This window comes from Carassius gibelio, chromosome A20 (genome assembly GCF_023724105.1).
Source record: "Carassius gibelio isolate Cgi1373 ecotype wild population from Czech Republic chromosome A20, carGib1.2-hapl.c, whole genome shotgun sequence".
Classification (NCBI taxonomy): Eukaryota; Metazoa; Chordata; class Actinopteri; order Cypriniformes; family Cyprinidae; genus Carassius; species Carassius gibelio.
Genome location: NC_068390.1, coordinates 17,016,387 through 17,034,178, shown reverse-complemented (window position 1 = coordinate 17,034,178; position 17,792 = coordinate 17,016,387). Strand labels below are relative to the sequence as shown.

The following is a 17,792-nucleotide window of genomic DNA, read 5'->3' as shown; positions in this document are numbered from 1 at the left end:
TGTTTCTCCCGGGCCCCAATGCGACATGGCTTCCATTAAAGCTCTCTAAAGTTGTGAATGGTCACCAGTCCTCTGGCAGTTGCATGTGCGCCTGGATCATGCTTTATGTTGGTGGGCCTGAACTTCGTCACTCAGCTGTTTTGGGTGGGGGAGATAAAGGGGCACTGATATAATGGCCCCGTTCTCTCTACACGCACATCCATTGTGCTAATCCGCTTGGAAACGCTCCACCATGGAGTGGCTTTTCATTACCGTGGCAACCTGCTTGCTAGTCCTCTGTCCTGTCAAAGGTAAGTGCTAGAAGCATCCAGACCTGGGAAGATGAGCTGGAGCGCAGGGCCCACGTTACATGTGTGAGACTGACTTAGGATGAAGGAAGGAGATGTTTGCGTGGAGCTGTGTTGGAGGCCTTTGTGCTTGTCAGTGGAGGCCAGACTGTCATATTATGACTTTTGTGAAGTCCAAACTGCTCATGGATCTTAACATTTTTTCCAAGGTGATAAGTGGAGACTGGAATATGAAGAAGGACTCAGTCACTACAGCGAGGAAGCACTTCGAACGGTGCGTTTGTGTATTTGTGTTGGAAATGTTTTTTGTCTTCAAGCATGTTTTCAGGTTGAAATGTTACATCCTTCCGATTGGTTTATCTGTAATAAATCATAATGTAAACATCATTTAGTCCTCCAGTTGGTTTATGGTGTGGTCCGTGGCTTGAATGATGTTTTAGTTGTGACATCACAGAAACCAGCTGGTTATTTTGTTATAGGAGTTTCCTGAGAAGACCAGGCCAGTCAGTTTCAAACACCCACCTTTCATGTGTCCTGACATGAGCCCCTCTTTTTCTGTGCCCACCTCAGGTAGGATGGCCTAGGGTCAGTGTTTTGTCCACGTAGTGTATCAGACTACTGATCAATATGGTCATAGTTGTTTATACAAGCTTTCAGTACTAGTCACATTTCTACGTGAGGCCGTTTGGTCATTTTTACCCAGGTCCTGATGTTTATCGTTGTTGATGAATGTTAGCTCTTGTTGTGCCACAGGCAAACTTCATCACATCAGAATTTTTTGATAATATTTTGGTGCCTGATCTTCTGATTCACTGCATCTCTATTGCAGTCGAGCTGGTGAAAGCAGCGGATATTAAAGTGATCGCTGCCCTTGGGGATTCATTGACAGTGAGTGTGATTATTTACTCTTTCCTTTTTCAACTTAGTGCACTGTTGATGGACACTGTTCATTAGTTAGCTGACAAGAGAACTAATTATACACTATCTTTAATCACACTCATTCATAGGTCAAAAATGAAGTAAACAACTAGGAATAATTCACCCAAAAATCTCAATTCTGTCATGAACCCGTGTAGTTCCAAACCTGTATGATTTTCTTTCTTCTGTTGAATACAAAAGAACGTATGAAGAATGCTGGTAACCAAGCCGTTTTGGATACCATTGACTTTCATTGTTTGGACGAACAAAAAAACAAACATGGATTTCTCAAAATACCTTTTTATGTTCCACAAAAGAATAAAAGTCACGGTTTGAAACCACATGATGGTGTAAATGATGATGGAATTAAATTTTTTGTGTGAACTATGCCTTTAAGCAAAACAATAACAAAATAATTAGTAACTAATACAGTTACTGATGATACAGGTGTGTAGTGTCATAATAATAATCTCTAACAATAGTAATTGTCTCTCTTGTAGACAGCCATTGGTGCAAATGCAACCACAGTTCTTGGCATACCTATTGAATTTCGTCACGTGTCTTGGAGGTATCACTAATACTTTTTATTTCTGTATGGCTGCTACTTTTAGTAATCAAGTGACTTCTATTTGCCAATAAAATGCTCTTTTTATTGTGATTATTCCATATTTTAACAGCATTGGTGGCTATGGGTCCTTTCAAGATGTCATTACACTGGCAAGTACGTCTTTTTGCCTTTATATCAGTCATATTCAGCATTAACAACCAGAAATCTTCATAGTTTGGTTGTGAAATTCTTGATAAAAAGGCTAACTGCACTAGTGACCCAGGCTGTTCTGTGCTTATGTTGTAGACATCATTCGACTCTTCAACCCCCATTTAGTGGGACCTGCCCCAACCAAGACGGTCCATGGGACCCCAGCACCCCTCTGTGAGACTGGATTTAACCTGGCTGTAACCGGACACAACACCTTGTAAATGCCAGTACATCATTAGTCATTCTTCATAAATGGTTGTTAAAGATAAAACACTTGAAAACATGCCATCAAGATGTTTTTACTTTTTAATTTTGCTGTGTTATTTGATCAGTTAATGATGTATGAATTTTGTTGTCTTCCTAGTAATCTTCCTGAACAAGTCAGGCATTTGATTGATACATTGAAAACATATGAGGTATGTGTATAATTTTGATACAGTGCTTTTGAATATGCCGTTTCCAAAACTACAAATACAGATGGTGAAATCTTGTCATTATTGTGATTATTTCCATCTTTTGCTACAGGAAATTGACTTTGATGAGGACTGGAAACTGTTGACCATTCTAATTGGGATGAATGACATCTGTGATTACTGCAAAGACAAGGCATTGCTTACAAAGCTGTTTCTTTGGCAAACTACAGACAGAAGATTCTTCTACAGTATTGACAAATTTTGTTCATGATGTCAAAGCGGAAACTAGAGGAAGCTTTAAATAAATGTTAAATTGACTGTGAACACATAGATGCTTGTAAAGATGATCATTAACAGCATGGTCCATGCAATTTGTTTTCTTAAAAAAAAAAAAAAAAAACACTGTTCTAGCCTATAGTCAATGTGCCGAAGTGACCTTTAAAGATTCTGTATTCAGATTTATTGTCCTGTAGGAGTGTGTTTTTGGAGCCTCTAAATTTATGTTCTCTATTTATACACCCAGTCCCTGTTTTCAGTGGAGAACTTTGTCCATTACATGACTGTGTCCTTGGAAATGCTGATGAATGAGGTAATTTTTTTTTAGATTTGGGCAGAAAAATTATTTGTGAAATATGAATATATTATGTTTCTTTTAAAAACGATTGAACTGAATGTACTATACCATATATATGAAAGTAAAGACTTTTACACAAAAGTTTTTTCAAATAAATGCTGTTCTTTTGAACTTTCTACCCATCAAAGAATCTTGAAATGAGGTTTTCACGAAAACATTAAGCAGCACAAATGTAAGAAATGTTTCTTGAGCACCAGATCAGCGTATTAAAACAATTTCTTAAAGATCATGTGACACTGAAGACTGGAATAATGCCAGTTACAAGCACGGGAATGAATTACATTTTAAAATATATTAACGTAAAACAGATATTTCGCCTTGTAACAGTTATTAACACAATTACTGTTTGTTTGTACTGTATTTTTGATCAAATAAATGAAGACTTTGTAGTATATTTTTGAACAATTTCTTTTTATTGACCTCTGCAGGTGCCTCGAATGATAGTGAACGTGGTCCAGATACTGCCGATGGAGACCCTGAGGGAAGTACAGAAACCCACGCCAGGATGTCTGCTCCAAAGGTACAGGAAATGAAATCAAGCTTTTAAAATCGAGCAAAGAGAGAAAGTGGTGTCCTGGATGATGACTGCAAACTGAAAATGCTAGTCATTTTTTAACTGTCTTTAAATGTTGATGTGTAACAACATTAAGCCTGTTTTGCTCAAGACGATTGTCAGTGCTACGGGATAATTTCTGTCCTGTTTAGTGCTCTGATCTCTCATTCAGGTCATTCTGCTCCTGTCTGGTCAAGCCAGCTGCGGGATCGGCTGATCTGAAGGAGCTTGTTGGAGTCAACCTAGAATTCCAGGTGTGTTTGCTTTCACAATGATCTACACAGTTCTAAAATTAATCTGTAATTTGCTGATATGATGCTGAATGACATATTGTTTGTCTCAGAAAGCACTGGAGCAGCTCTTGTACACTGACCGCTTCTTTAAGAATGACTTTGCTGTAGTTTTGCAGCCGTTCCTGAAACATGCAGATCCTCCAAGACTCCCTGTGAGTAGTGACCAATGACTGTTTACTAATTGCTATAATTAATAGCACTTTGCTGCTAGTTTTGCATTAAGTTTTAAATTGTAATGTTTCCATTTAATTTGAATTTGTGCTTTATATTTTTCTCTGATTAGAATGGGAAGATTGACATGAGCTTTTTTACTCCGGACTGTTTCCACTTCACCATGAAAGGACATGAGGAGCTAGCCAAGGGACTGTGGAACAACATGGTAACAACTTTAACTCTGAACAAAATCACAAAAAAAATCTAATACAACACATAAAAACACATAAAATGCTTAGAATATAAATCATATAAAATTACGAAAATATAAAATCAAACTATTTAAAATATAAATCTTATAAAATTACGAAAATATAAAATGTATATAATATAAAATAAAATTGAAAAGAAAAGAAAACTGATTAAAATAGTAAAGAAAAAAACCCACTATGAGCAGTACAGCTCATTTGAGGCACAATCTCTGATTATGTGTCACTGTCATACAGGCACGGTATGTCATTCTAAAATCTTTTCTCTTATTTCCTGTGTGCCAAGTTTCAACTTGAGGGGGAGAAGTTCATGGTGGAGAGCTTTTCAAACCCTATTGAGCTCATTTGCCCCCCTGTGGTAAGAAATTATTATTAGTGTAATTTTATTTTGCCCTTATGTCACTGTAATTACATGATGCTAATTCAATTATTACGTGCTTTAAATGTCTTTCATGAATCCCAGAGTCATCCGTACATTTACACCAGACCCAGTGTTGTAAAATCAGGCCCATCACTTCCTGAGATGCCCCAGTCAGCTGGCATCAGACTAATTGTTCTCTACCTCATCTTGGCTTTCCTTCCACTGTGGTTGGCTGTTAATCTGGCCTCCTTGTAGGACATCCATATGGAGTATTGTGGTACATCATGTCTGCCCACCCAATGTCCTACTTTGGCTGGATATCATTGCTTTGATGGTCTCTGAAGCATTGAGGATCTGTTCTGTGACTTGAGCCACTGCAGGATGATCTATGGTAAAACTGATAATGAGGGAGTAAAAGATAAACAAGTTATCAAAGATGAACAGGAAACTGGAGTTGGCTAAATATGAAGACGTGGTTACAGTCAATATTATATTTAATTGAGTTGCAATGGAAATGGGAATATTGAAACCTCAGAATAGAAAAATATATGCTCATGTGATAACCTTTTTTTGATATACCAAACCAAAATAGCACAAGAGCAGGTGCAAAGCCACTTTTAGCTTACGTAATGTTGCTATAATAAATTTAGGTATGAAAGGTAACTGTGTAAGCTATTTCCGGATGGTTTGAATAAAATGGCCAGAGGTCATCCTGTAAACTCATTAAGCCTGTGAAGATAAAAGAATTGATTGTTGTGTGAGAACAACTGTTTTGCTTCGAGAGCATGGTGAAAGTAAACCGTTTGAGAGCTTCTTCATGCCCACAGTATTACGATAATTGCTTTGGATGCTGCAACATGAGAAGTGCTTTTGGTCTTCTCAAATAAAGCTTTCATTAAGGGCACTTATCTGTTTTACTTCAATTTTTTTCTTTGAAAGTATGTTTTTACTTAAGATATGCTTTTTCTGTACAGCTGAAAGTTCTTCATTACCAATCAAAGAACCTGTCTTTATAGTTGTACTTAAAGGTGTTTAGCAGCTCCTAAAGATTTTTGGAAACAAACAAACAAATGATTATAGTAATGGAATTATATTGGTGGTTTCTTCACATTTATGTAATAAATATGTTCGTTTTATCAGTCTGTTTGTCTGCGTGAGTGCTGCATAAACATTATCATTCAAAGCAGATGCGTTTTGATCCACTTTATACCTCAGAACTGTCAGTGTCTAGGATTGCTAATATTAGCCTGTGTTTCTGTTTAAAAGCCTTTTAAAAGAAGTGCCCTACAAAAGAAACTATTTGCAGATGTTATATTTTGCCACAGGGAGTAATGTTTGGCACTGATGCTTAAAATATAAGCTCATTCGGTTGATTATTTGCTATCCCTAAGATCACAAGAGTGGATTTAAGGCTTATTTATGAATGTACTGTTTCACTTATGAATTGACTTTTAACTAATTCATAGTTATGAACTGTTGTTTATGAGTAAACCTTACTGGGAGATCCTTTGATTAGAGTTTTTTTTTTTTTTTTTGCATAATACAAAAAAAAATTGGTTTAACACTGCTCTGAGAAACTACTTTTGTGGCTAATTGACTAATTTATTAAATGGATAATTTATTATCATGGTCAAAAATAACTGAACTTGATCACAAAAGAAGCATTTCTTTCAAAAATGAGAACTTTTTTATTATTATCATTCCTACAGCAGGGTTTTGAGTGGAACATTTTGGTTGCACATAAGTACATTGTCCTCTGGGTAGATAGATAAGCAAATTACTCATTTTGTTCAACCCTGTACATTATTAAATATATCTGGTTGAATAAAATACATGGCTGAATAAAACCACAATGTATAGTTTTACCTTTTTCCGCAGGGAAATTTTTGAATTTATGCCTTTTAATATAACTTAAATATTTGAAAAAATGATGGCAAAACTCAGGAGCAAATGTGACAAGTGGTATGTTCTTTTTTTTTTTTTTTTTTTTTTTTGGTCTATTTCAAAATGATGCAAACAGGAAGCCATACATTGTTTCCTCTCTGAAGGAAATTAGATGCAATACATCACAAGCACGTACTCCTATACTCCTACTGATTGTTCGATTTTCATTCAATTTTAGTGTGTCCAGAATAGAGAAATTGCATTATCTTCTCATTACAAATCAATGGTCAACATGTCTGCTGGCTCAAATTTCTTGCCTTTCTGCAATGTATCTGTTTAAGTCAATATCATTTTCCCCAACAGGGGTCAAATGTGTAAACAGCTGCTTCTAAGGTGCAAATGATCAGAGCCCACAAAGGTAGCCTATAAATAATATGATAAATGAAGTCTGAATGGCTTGTTTAGATGCACAATGTGTGGCTGATATACTGTTTTCATGAGCTACAAGGACATTTATCCATGTATTGCAATTAACAAAGAAAGCCATTTTCCATCAAAGCAACCTATTAAACATAAGAGAATGAGTGCTAAACAAATAATTAAGATGAAACGTTTTATCAGATCTGCATGTGAGGAGCTATAGCTAATGCCGTACAGTAAGTAATTGCATGATGCTCTTGCGTATTTAATAATCTGCTTCCTGCTCACATTTACTCTCTTTCATCCTCTGCCACTCTCTTTCTAGAGCATCTTTACTGTGCTCAATAAATTAGTTGGTGAAGGAATCACATATGGTTCCCCTGAGGTCCATCATTTACTGTATGTCCATGTTTAATGCAGTCCCTTTTCTAATTGAATTACTTTCTGTTTGAATAGCAGGCGCTCCTGACCGACTTCTGTTTGGTATTCAACAAAAAGATTCATGCCAAACAGCCAGCTTCATTAGGGAACACATTTGTATGATGTGATGTTTTTTACTTTAATATTTTACTCGACAGATATTTTAATGGAAATCATGATCTTGATGTGCTCAAATACATTTTATTTGAGTAATGCATGGGATCTTGATGAAACTTCAGCTAATAAGACATCTGTGTGGGTGATATATCTGAGTGACATGACATATCCTAAAGCAGTTTTGACCCAGATTATATTTAAAAACAAAAAGAATTACAGCCTTGTTTTGAAATGCCTAGATTTGGAATTCCAGGTTTGATGTTATAATAAGAAGATGCTTATGCTTTTGCTTGAATATGAATTGAATTTTGAATATTGAATTTTGAATATTAATAGGTAAAAAATCAAGCAAACCATCAGCAGACTATAAGGATTAATGATGTGATGATGCATTTTAAATTGAGAAAATTTAGGGGGGATGACCCAACACACCCTTCTACAAAACATGGGACCCCAAATATTGAAAAGCATTCTGCTACTTATATACTGAGTAGGTTATATATTGTGAATAAGGCCTACTATTACGAAGTGCTATAAATAATATATTTAAATAAATCAGAAATTAAAGGAAAATTAAAGCAGTTGTTTGCATCCTTATATGCTTATGATAATAATTAATATTATTGTAAACTTTTTTCCTATACCATTTAGTGGATGTGAACTAAGCAGCTGTATTTCATACTGATGTCATTTCCTCTCCATCAAGTCTTCTATATAAAGGCGGCATCGCTGCGGTAGTGAGTAGTGACATTGAGGCGTTGTGATCCGGAGAAACAAATAAGAGCAGGCGCCTTTTGCGCATAATGCATCCATAAATCAGCCAGTGTTTTCATCCACTCCGAGTAAAGGAAAGCACTAACGTTCATTCGCTTTCCTCCTGCTCGACGGTTCATCACTTTTAAACAGAACGGTTGCCTGCACTTCGCGTTACGAAAATGATCGCACGAGGATGCGCTGCTCTCGTGTTGCTGGTGAATTTTGGTAAGTGTGCAAGATGTATACAAATAACCACATAACCCGTTAAGTTATTTTGGGAATACTTAGTGGCATTTTGGATGATGTATTGATTCTGTTGACTGTACATTTAATTCATGTGAGCTGTATGTCTCTGTCAGCACCAAGGACAGCGGATAAAACACTTGTGAGGAGCACAAAAGGCTTTTCACACTTCACAACGTAATCGTGCTTGATCTTGTTACATCCTTTACTGTAGTAATAGCCTACTTCGTCTTTAGTAATTATTTCGCATTATAATCCCGGGGTTAACGTTCTTATTTACATATGTATAAAGTCATTAACATTAATTAGACAATAGAGCAAGCGACCAGTTTTAATAACCCGCATCTCTACTGTATCTGTGTAAATCTACCCACGTAGATCCACTCTGGTTGTTTTATAACCTACCGTTTACCGTCGTTGTTCGACATTTTAACGGTTTCCCTCAGATTACAAACAGCGCGTGCAAGTTTCTGCGACTGTACAAAGAACATGAATATTTAATGAGTTGAGCTCTAAACAGTTTATGATTGGTTGTCTGTTGCTAAACGACTCGCCTACCTTTGTTACTTAACCAAAATATTAAAACTAGCTTTCACCCAGGGTCAAAAAAATAAAATAAAGACACTTAGTTAACCCAGGTTAAGTATAGGTTGGTTTGTAATATAATAATAATAATTATTATTATAATTTTCATAGTACTGTGTTTTTGCTTATCATAGCTATCTGTCTATTTCTAGTCTTCTCGGTACCTGTTTCTCCAGGTCACATGGATGATAAGGATGTGAAGGTATGCATTTATAAATCATTGTCTTAACAAACAAAATGTTTGAGTTTAGCTTCACTACTGCAGTATTATTTTAATGTGTATGTGGAGCAGCCTTTTGGAACATAAGGATGCACAGAACGGCAGCAGCCATAGTCCATGCTGTCAGGAAGTGTGGAGGAAAGCAGCATAAGTGAGACAGTGACTCAACAACATGATTTCTATTTAGTGACAGCTGGTGCCATGTGTGCTTACTCAGAGGAGGCTACCAACTACAGATGACTAAAAACTGTGCTTTTAAACTATGATGAACTGAATTTAAACTTAAATTGAAGTTGGGTTGTGCTCACTTATCTTAGCTGAGCTGGTCATATGCTTATTTCTTATCCTTGCCGATGAGAAACGCCTTAAGAGAGGGTGTGTTTTGACACTAGAAAATTCAGAAATGTGTGCAAATCTGAAGTATTGGGGGGAAGGACATTGGCCATGTCTAGCTGCAAACAGATGCAGTTCTTCTCTGTAAAATGATAATGCCATTTCAGCAACACTTTGGCCTTACTGAGAGGGGCTGTTTTTCCCTGACAGCAGAGAAATGTTTGACTTTGGGGGAATGTGGCGCCAAACAATATGCAGAGACAGACGAGAGAGTTGAAAGCACCGAGGAGGAAATGACATTGATTGAAAGTGAAATGTAAGACAGTAAGGATGGCTAGATATGGGGGGTTTTGAGATAGTGTTGGCATGCTGCATCTCTGTCCTCTGTCACATTGGTCTCATGAGTGTGTGGAGTCCATATACACACACTACCGTTTAAAAACAAGGATGCATTACATTTCTTAAACACATATTTGAAAGGATCATGTGACACTGAAGACTGGAGAAATTTTAATAATATTTAACAATATTACTTTTTTTTTTACTGTATTTTTAATTAAAAAAAAAGCCGGTCACACTTTATTTTAGGGTCCAATTCTCACTATTAACTAACAATTAACTATGACTTTTGCCTCAATTAACTTCTTATTTGCTGCTTATTAATAGTTTATAAGGTAGTTGTTAAGTTAAGGTATTGGATAGGATTGTGGATGTCATGCATTATATGTACTTTATAAGCACTAATAAACAGCCAATATGTTAATAATAGACATGTTAATAAGCAACTAGTTATTAGTGTGAATTGGACCCTATACTTAAGTGTTACCAAAAAGCCTTGATGAAAATAAGAGACTCCTTTTTAAAAAATACATTTAAATAAGTCACCAACTCCTAATTTACATAATTCCCTATCCCGATATTTCTCTGTCTTTTTATAGGTGATGACGTGTATTGTGGAAGTAATTGCAGATGCTCTGTCCAAGTCTCATCCCATCCCAGTGTCCCAGGATTGTCTTGAAACCCTCAGCACTGGTGAGTGCCTGCATTAGTGACAGCTGGACTACTATTATTTCCATATATTAAGCTGCACTTGGGTGCACTTATTTCTTATCATCAGCAGTGATCTTCCTGATATGATCAATCTATGCCATCATTGCTGGTGTGGCTGCACGTTTCTTATAGTCTTATAAAAGTTAAAGGGAGAGTGCACCCAAAAATGTTGTCATTAATTACTCACCCTCATGTCGTTCCAAACCCATAAGACCTTTGTTCATCTTTGGAACACAGTTTGAGACTGAAGGAGTCAAAAGTGTGAAGTTTTGGTCGTGCACTGTTCAGTCACATTGCAGAGTCTTTTTTTCCTTGATACTTTAATAGTAAGAAAATCAATCTTTCTATTAGACAGCCAGGTATTGTAACTGAGATGAGGTTTACAAGAGTGAAATCAAACACCCTATGAGAGGCTTACACAGTGAGTCTAGTGAAGGACAGAGACTGACAGAAATAGAGAGGAGGACCGATAATTTGCGAAAAGCTGAATTTCTTTAATACACTGTACAAACCTCAATATTTTTAATATGAAATGTATAGTAAATTGCAATAATAAAACAATTAATTAACTGTTAATTACCTTACTGAATACAGCAAAATGGTATTATATTTTAGATAATAATAATAATAATAATAATAAATATTATTATAACATTAATAAAAACATATATCATTTAATTTGAATTTTATAAAAATATTGCTTCAATTATAATGTTTAAACCCCCATTTTTATTATTAATACAGTAAGAAAAATAATTAAATAGTTCAAATATGTTCGTGCATTAAAATTGTATTATTAAAAAACAGTTAGTAACTGTAAAATATACAGTACGGTAATCATAGTGAACTAAAACTGAAACTAAAAATGTAAAAATCACTGCTTAAAAATAAATAAATGTTAACTGAAATTTATATAAAAAAAATTTTTTTGTTTTTATTTCAGTCGGTTGCCAAGGCAACATTTCTCATTTAGTTTAACTTGATGAACTAAAATAACTCAAACTAAAATTGTAATAATATAAAATTGTAATATATTCTGTATTTTTTTGCAGTAATATTCTGGCAACTGCAGCTGTCAGTTTTCTACCATGACTTAAACAGATTGTAAAGAAGCTTGGCAGAGAAATAAGGTGACAGACATTTTGAGAGAGAAAGTTAGGAGTGGAGTGAATAGCAATGCCACAGAGTGAGCAGCCGACTCTGCATTCACTCTTTGTCGGTCAGCAGGAAGGAAACGCTTGACTCAACGTTAATTCAATGCAAATCTCTCCTCTCCCCCTCTTTATTGCTTTAACTTTCTTTCTTCTCTCTCAGCGGGCCTGATGATTAATAGTGCTGCTCAAGAGAAGGCAGTACATTTCAGGGCAATTAATGCAAATCATTTATAAAAAATAAAGTAAAGTGCTGACTGCAAAAAATAGGGTTTGGAGTTTGGAACTGTGTGTGAGGTGTACTGTGTATTTTCCAGATGACAGGCTTGTGAGCATCCTGCGCCACCGTAACTTTCTTCAAGAGCTGCAAGATATCGCTGTGGAAGGTAAGAGGCAGATGCTCCAGGTCCGACTGGGACAGCATGAGCCAACTCTGTTTCTATTGGAGGAATGCTAATGGCAGCAGAATGATAGTTGGCTGCTAATGGCTTTTTTGGCAGCAGTAAGTCATTTGAAATGTAGAGCAGGTAATTGTAAAACACTGCTGATGAACTCTGATAGAGAATCCATAGATTCTGTTTTATTGCCAAGAAAATACTATGTCCACTTGTGACCGTGTCTCAACCAAACTGCTTCTCAGGAGCCAGTGAAAGAGCACAGAAACACCCAGGAGACACACCTGATCATGTGACCAGCCTCTCTAGAGACATGAAGAAAACTGCAGGTGAGATGAATCCATTTAATTGCCACATGACTCTATGCAAGTCTGTTACATCTTTATTTCTTTCTTTATATTCCCATACAGAAATGTTACACATGACATATATTGCCCTATATCAAGAGTAATATTGCCATATATGTTACCTATAAAGTACAATAGTAAATTTTGTATATGTATATATGTTAATAATATCAATATGATTTGTTTTTCATGTGGTATTATTTGTAGCAACCATATATTCAATTCAATTAAATTCAATTCAAGTTTATTTGTATAGCGCTTTTTACAAAATAAATCGTTACAAAGCAACTTTACAGAAAATTATGTTTCTACAATATTTAGTAGTAGCTAGTAGTTTGTGCACATTTGACAGGATTTTAGAAAAAATACAAATAATAATAATAATACAAGACGTAGTCAGCTAGACGATGAACTATCAATATTATTAATTAAGTTATTATATGATTCAGTCACACATTTAGCAATAATTGTTAGTTCTGTTTGTTGATTCAAGGTAGCATATATATATATATATATATATAGCATATATATATATATAACTTTTATGTGCAGCCTTATACATACTTTGCATTTACGAGAGAAAAGATGAGAGTTTCTTCTAATCTTATACTCTTAGAAAACATGCTACTTTGATTAAGCATTGCTTTTCACCCTTCAAAGGACAGAGTACAGTCATCCAGTACTCTTAAAGCACATTTAACTGTGAATCACTGTGTTCTGCTCTATAGAGCTGCACTTTGCTGCATTTTGACAGGATCAGGGCAGAGGGCACATCTGTCTCTCTAGTATGAATCGTTTTTTGCTTGTGAAATTGTATGATCCTGAGCTTGTAAAACTTCTTATAACCACCACCCAGGATTTCTGTATTGAGTATGTAATAGCTCAAGTCTGTGGGCACAAGTGTGTGGGTGCTAAATATCATTCAGTACTTAGTGTCAGAGTCAAGTGAAACACTGATTATGTTTTAATCTACCCCTTAATTTGTGAGTGGGTTGTTGTCAGTGTACTTTTCATCTGACCGCATTCAAAAGTGCTGACCTTGAAAATTGTGTCATCTATTTCTATGATCTGAAAATATATTTTCATCCTAAGCAGTGTATCCAACTCGACTCATATAAAGCCATGCCACTCTCCTTATTCAGAGAGTTAAGCAGTCAGTCATTTTCCAGAGGTTAACACACCATCTATATGTTCTTTTGCAAGTACTGCACTGCTGATGTCAGACAGATTGATCCAAAGAAAAGCCAGTCTGTTCCACTTCCATTAAAAGGCACTGTAGCAGATTTCATCAGATCAATCAAACCTAAATACCATCAAGACCCAAAAGAAACAGAAACAAATCTCAATAAAAGAATAACACACATTATTTAATTCACAATCATTTTGTGATTATTTGTATTATCCTGAATAAATCAGAATAAGAGAACATCCCACATTATTTTTCACATTTATTTATTTACTTGTTCATATATTCATTCATTCATTCTATTTTTATTATGAGATTATCATCATAGAATAATTGGTAACACTTAACATTAAGGGTCCATTAGTTAATGTTAGTTAATGTATTAACTAATAGAATTCATTTAATATAGTATTAATTAATCTTTGTTAATGGTAGTTGATGAAAATATTTAGTTCATGTTAATTCACAGTGCAATAAAAAATGTTAACAAGCACAACTTTTTATTTTAATAATGCATTATGAAATGAACATTAGCTTATATTAATAAATGCTGTAGGAGTATTGTTCATGCGTAGTTCATGTGAACTAAAATAGTTAACTAATGTTAACTAATGAACCTTATTGTAAAGTTTTACTGAGGAATCAAACCTGAAGTATTTTTCCTAAAAGAAAACATATCTTAATTATATGTCACTTTATATTTCATATATGAATCAAACCTGAAGGCTCTGGCTTCTGAACCAAACCAAGTCTGAATAAAATGTTTCACATTTATCTGTTTGTTTGTTTGTTTCATTATATGAATATATGAATTGATTATAATATATGAATGCACCAGAAAGCTTTGAAAAAACACAAATCTGAATGAAAGAGTAATACTATATAATTAATGCTTTACCATTCTACAGATGATCAGTCAATGTTAGTTGCCCTGGATAAACCAGAAGAAGATGCGCAGAAGAGAGGAGCAGGAGAGAAGAGCTCCAGAGAGAGTGAGGAAACAGAGCAGGAGTCTCAAAAACAGGACCAGATTGCTGAGGAAGAGGAGCGTGAAGAAGAAGATGAGAGTCCTAGCAATCACATTTCCAACTCCATAAACTCAGAGCAGAAGAGAGAGTCACAGGAGGAGGCGAAACAAGAGGAGAAGAAACACTCCAGCTTGGAGAAGGAGAAGGAAAATGATCCGGCTTACCATAAAGATGGTAATGATGAATGTGATATGTGGCATGCCATATGTGCTACTTTCTGAGTTTATCTTTGAGTTGAAAGCCTTATTCATTATGATATAATGTAATAAGCAATATTCTGACTGTAGATTAGGTGTAATAATAACGGATGAAAGGCCTGGGACCTCTCAAATTCAGGGACCTCCTGCTGAGAAGCTTGCTATGGCTCGATACCTGGAAACAAGCCTCTGCAGATGTACATTATATGGCTGAATAGTGCTTGGATGTGTGCCAGAAGCTACTGCCACAATGTGAAATACACAAAGAGATGAGAAATGTCACTTGTTCCAGACTCCTCTCCAGAGCCATCAGAATACACTGATGTTCTACACTACTAGATTTCCTGATTTATTCAGATTCCAACACTCTGGATTAAATTAGATTTCAATTCAGTTCCGATTTCATTCCAGTTTGATTCAGATTCATTCATTTGGGTGTATTCCAGCCATAATGTCCACTTAGCTTAAATATGAAAAAAGTATCTCTCTGCAAATGCTGTAAATAACACAAGGCAGTGTTTCAAACTGATAACTTTTTTAAATTTGTAAATATTTATTAAAAGAACAGACTCAAAAGAGCCATTCATTTCAAGAACCAGGCTACACTGATTGCGCTGTATGTTTTTGATTCACTGCTAGTGTTTTGTGTTTTCTTCACAATTGAGGTATTTAGTATAGTTACAGTTGTTATTTGGCCAGTGCATTGTAGACATGAATGGCCTCAAAGTATCATAATCCATCCATGATCAAGTGTGGACAGCTTTAAGCCCAGCAGATGAACAAATAGCCATAGTGCTCCCACTAACGGTGTGTCACTCGCCTACATGATCAATAGCAACACAATCACTACTCCTTGAGTAAAGTGTGACTGTGAGTAACAGGGATGTCCACGGAGAAATTCATTTAACAGGCACTAACTTATTTCACTGAAGAGGTTGGGAATAACAGCAGGACACAGCGAGGTTAAAAGGGTTAGGAGGGATGGGGAATGAGGATTGATAGAGGAATTTAGCAGTGCTCCATGAACAGGCCGGTGTGACAGCACCGCCTTCTGTGAAATGAAATCCATTCTGCGCTGTGGCCTGCTGGATCGATTCAATAATTGATGCTGGAGGCCATCCAGATCAACCAGCTGCCTGTAGCTTGTTAAAAGTGGCCCTCAGATCTCAGAGGAACTTGGTGAAAAATGGCAAACATTTTAGGTGACTTTGCATTAGTGTGTTTGTTAACAGAAGCAATGATTTGGGAATCTGTGTTCATTAGTACAGATAGATGGACAGGACAGGGGCTTATATTTCAGGATAAGACGCATCAAGCAGTGAGCCGTGAGTTGGCAAGAGAAAGCGTTTCATTAAGAAGAGTGCTGGGTTTGCTGATGCTGCACTGAAGTAAATGTGTGTGTGTGTGTGTGTAGAATAATGAAAGAGAAGACACTGAGATAGAGAAAATAGAGAAGAGACAATATAAAAATTCTAACTTTGTTCCATTTCCACACTTAGTTCCTGCCACAGATGATCATGAATCAAATCCCGACGTGAAACAGTTCATCATGGAGGACAGCAAGGAGCACAAGGGAGCTGAAACAGAGAGAACACATTCAAAAGAAGAGGAGGAGAAGAAAAGAGAGGTTGGAGTGAAGCGCTGGAGTCGTGTGAGAAAAGTGTCCCATAAGAGAGTAGAGGCAAGCCCAAAACTGGATGAGCACAGGGAATCACCACACCACTCTAAGGAGAGAGCAGATCAAGAGGGCGAGCTGTGGAGGAGCCCAGAGGAGCAGGAGCTGCATCTCATGGCACAGACTCATGCACAGGACAAGCGAGACGAAGAAGGCAGCGGCGGCAGAAAGACAGGGGTATGAAACCTAGGTGCCCTAACCTGTTTTCTTAAAGGTTAAAAAGGTTGTGGAGCACAAAAGTAGCATTTTAAAATTAATTAATGGCCTGAATTTGTCTCTTGTGTCATCAGGATGCTGAGATTGAAAGTCTGGCTGTCATTGAGTCTGAACTGGAGAGTGTGGCTCAGAAACTTCATGATCTGAGACGAGGCTGAGCCGCTCCAGCTCTTCTCTTTCCACTTCGCCCATCATCTCTCCTTCAGTAGAAAGGCATGTTAACTGGAGATGAGGCTCTCACCCTCTTGCTCAGTCCACAGCAGTGCAAGCTCTTATCTCAGCGCCGCAGATTCTCTGCTCATTCCCTCCATGTGTAAAATATGAAACCTCAAAGTAACTCCTCTAATGTCAAACATTTAGAGGTCCCTTAACTTTTTCTCCCAGCTCCTCCGCTTTGCTTTATTATGCTAGCATCCTGAAGAAATCTGGGCATTTGAGTACATTTAATGTAAAGTTTTAGCCACTGTCAATTATCACACTAGGTTGAGATTTTAATATACATAAGGATACATATATGAAAGGTTGCTCCTGATATTATGGAGTCTTATGATCCGTCGGCAATAATGTTTTTATTAGATATGGTGACACTGTAGTTAAATGCTTTTTGGGATTCAAGAAAATAAATAAAGATGAAAAAAAAAACAAGTGTTTCAATCTGATTCCATGCAATGTGCAAAAAAAAAAAAAAAAACTAAATCTCAAAGAGTCCCATACAGCAGATAAACAATCAGTCAAAGAATTATCAATGCTTAAGTTTGGTTTTATTGTCCATTTCATTTCATTTGTTATTTTAAAGGGTTTTTTTTCTGTCTCCAAGAGAAAAAAATTAACAAATATACAAATATACATCATACACAAGTATAACGCAATTGGCATAAAACAGACTAATAAACAAATTACACTGTCAGAACTGCATCCAAAATGCAAATTC

At 36.1% G+C, this 17,792-nt stretch overlaps 2 protein-coding genes across 4 annotated transcripts; both read left to right on the top strand.

Moving 5' to 3' along the window:
- Window positions 1-21: 21 nt before the first annotated feature.
- On the top strand, window positions 22-6,024 carry LOC127938651 (phospholipase B1, membrane-associated-like). Of its 2 annotated transcripts, XM_052535417.1 has the most exons (11): window positions 22-290; window positions 497-561; window positions 767-857; window positions 1,117-1,175; window positions 1,706-1,773; window positions 1,883-1,926; window positions 2,059-2,179; window positions 2,327-2,378; window positions 2,488-2,964; window positions 3,438-3,529; window positions 3,735-3,772. In XM_052535417.1, exons 1-9 carry the CDS (start codon window positions 233-235, stop codon window positions 2,644-2,646), a joined length of 717 nt encoding a protein of 238 aa, XP_052391377.1. In that variant the 5' UTR covers window positions 22-232; the 3' UTR covers window positions 2,647-2,964; window positions 3,438-3,529; window positions 3,735-3,772. The 2 variants fall into 2 exon arrangements, with proteins under 2 accessions (XP_052391377.1, XP_052391378.1); XM_052535418.1 differs by lacking the exons at window positions 22-290; window positions 497-561; window positions 767-857; ... (3 more) ...; window positions 2,059-2,179; window positions 2,327-2,378 and adding exons at window positions 3,906-4,007; window positions 4,139-4,234; window positions 4,564-4,635; window positions 4,741-6,024 and having other exon boundaries at window positions 2,654-2,964; window positions 3,735-3,816.
- Window positions 6,025-8,203: 2,179 nt separating this feature from the next.
- LOC127938902 (chromogranin-A-like) lies at window positions 8,204-17,557 on the top strand. Of its 2 annotated transcripts, none has more exons than XM_052535816.1 (8): window positions 8,204-8,460; window positions 9,216-9,265; window positions 10,555-10,648; window positions 12,135-12,203; window positions 12,458-12,541; window positions 14,654-14,947; window positions 16,482-16,822; window positions 16,936-17,557. In XM_052535816.1, the coding sequence occupies exons 1-8, from the start codon at window positions 8,415-8,417 to the stop codon at window positions 17,017-17,019; spliced, it is 1,062 nt and encodes a 353-aa protein (XP_052391776.1). In that variant the 5' UTR covers window positions 8,204-8,414; the 3' UTR covers window positions 17,020-17,557. The 2 variants fall into 2 exon arrangements, with proteins under 2 accessions (XP_052391776.1, XP_052391775.1); XM_052535815.1 differs by having other exon boundaries at window positions 16,470-16,822.
- Window positions 17,558-17,792: the final 235 nt, after the last annotated feature.

What these genes read in the sequence shown, in the direction of transcription:
- LOC127938902 (XM_052535815.1), top strand. Translation starts at nt 8,415, where the DNA reads ATGATCGCACGAGGATGCGCTGCTCTCGTGTTGCTGGTGAATTTTG. An exon ending in TGGATGATAAGGATGTGAAG is followed by an intron (nt 9,266 to 10,554) that starts GTATGCATTTAT and finishes GTCTTTTTATAG; the next exon opens with GTGATGACGTGTATTGTGGA. An exon ending in TCCGGCTTACCATAAAGATG is followed by an intron (nt 14,948 to 16,469) that starts GTAATGATGAAT and finishes TTCCACACTTAG; the next exon opens with TTCCTGCCACAGATGATCAT.
- LOC127938651 (XM_052535417.1), top strand. Translation starts at nt 233, where the DNA reads ATGGAGTGGCTTTTCATTACCGTGGCAACCTGCTTGCTAGTCCTCTGT. An exon ending in CCCTTGGGGATTCATTGACA is followed by an intron (nt 1,176 to 1,705) that starts GTGAGTGTGATT and finishes TCTCTCTTGTAG; the next exon opens with ACAGCCATTGGTGCAAATGC. An exon ending in GTAACCGGACACAACACCTT is followed by an intron (nt 2,180 to 2,326) that starts GTAAATGCCAGT and finishes TTGTCTTCCTAG; the next exon opens with TAATCTTCCTGAACAAGTCA.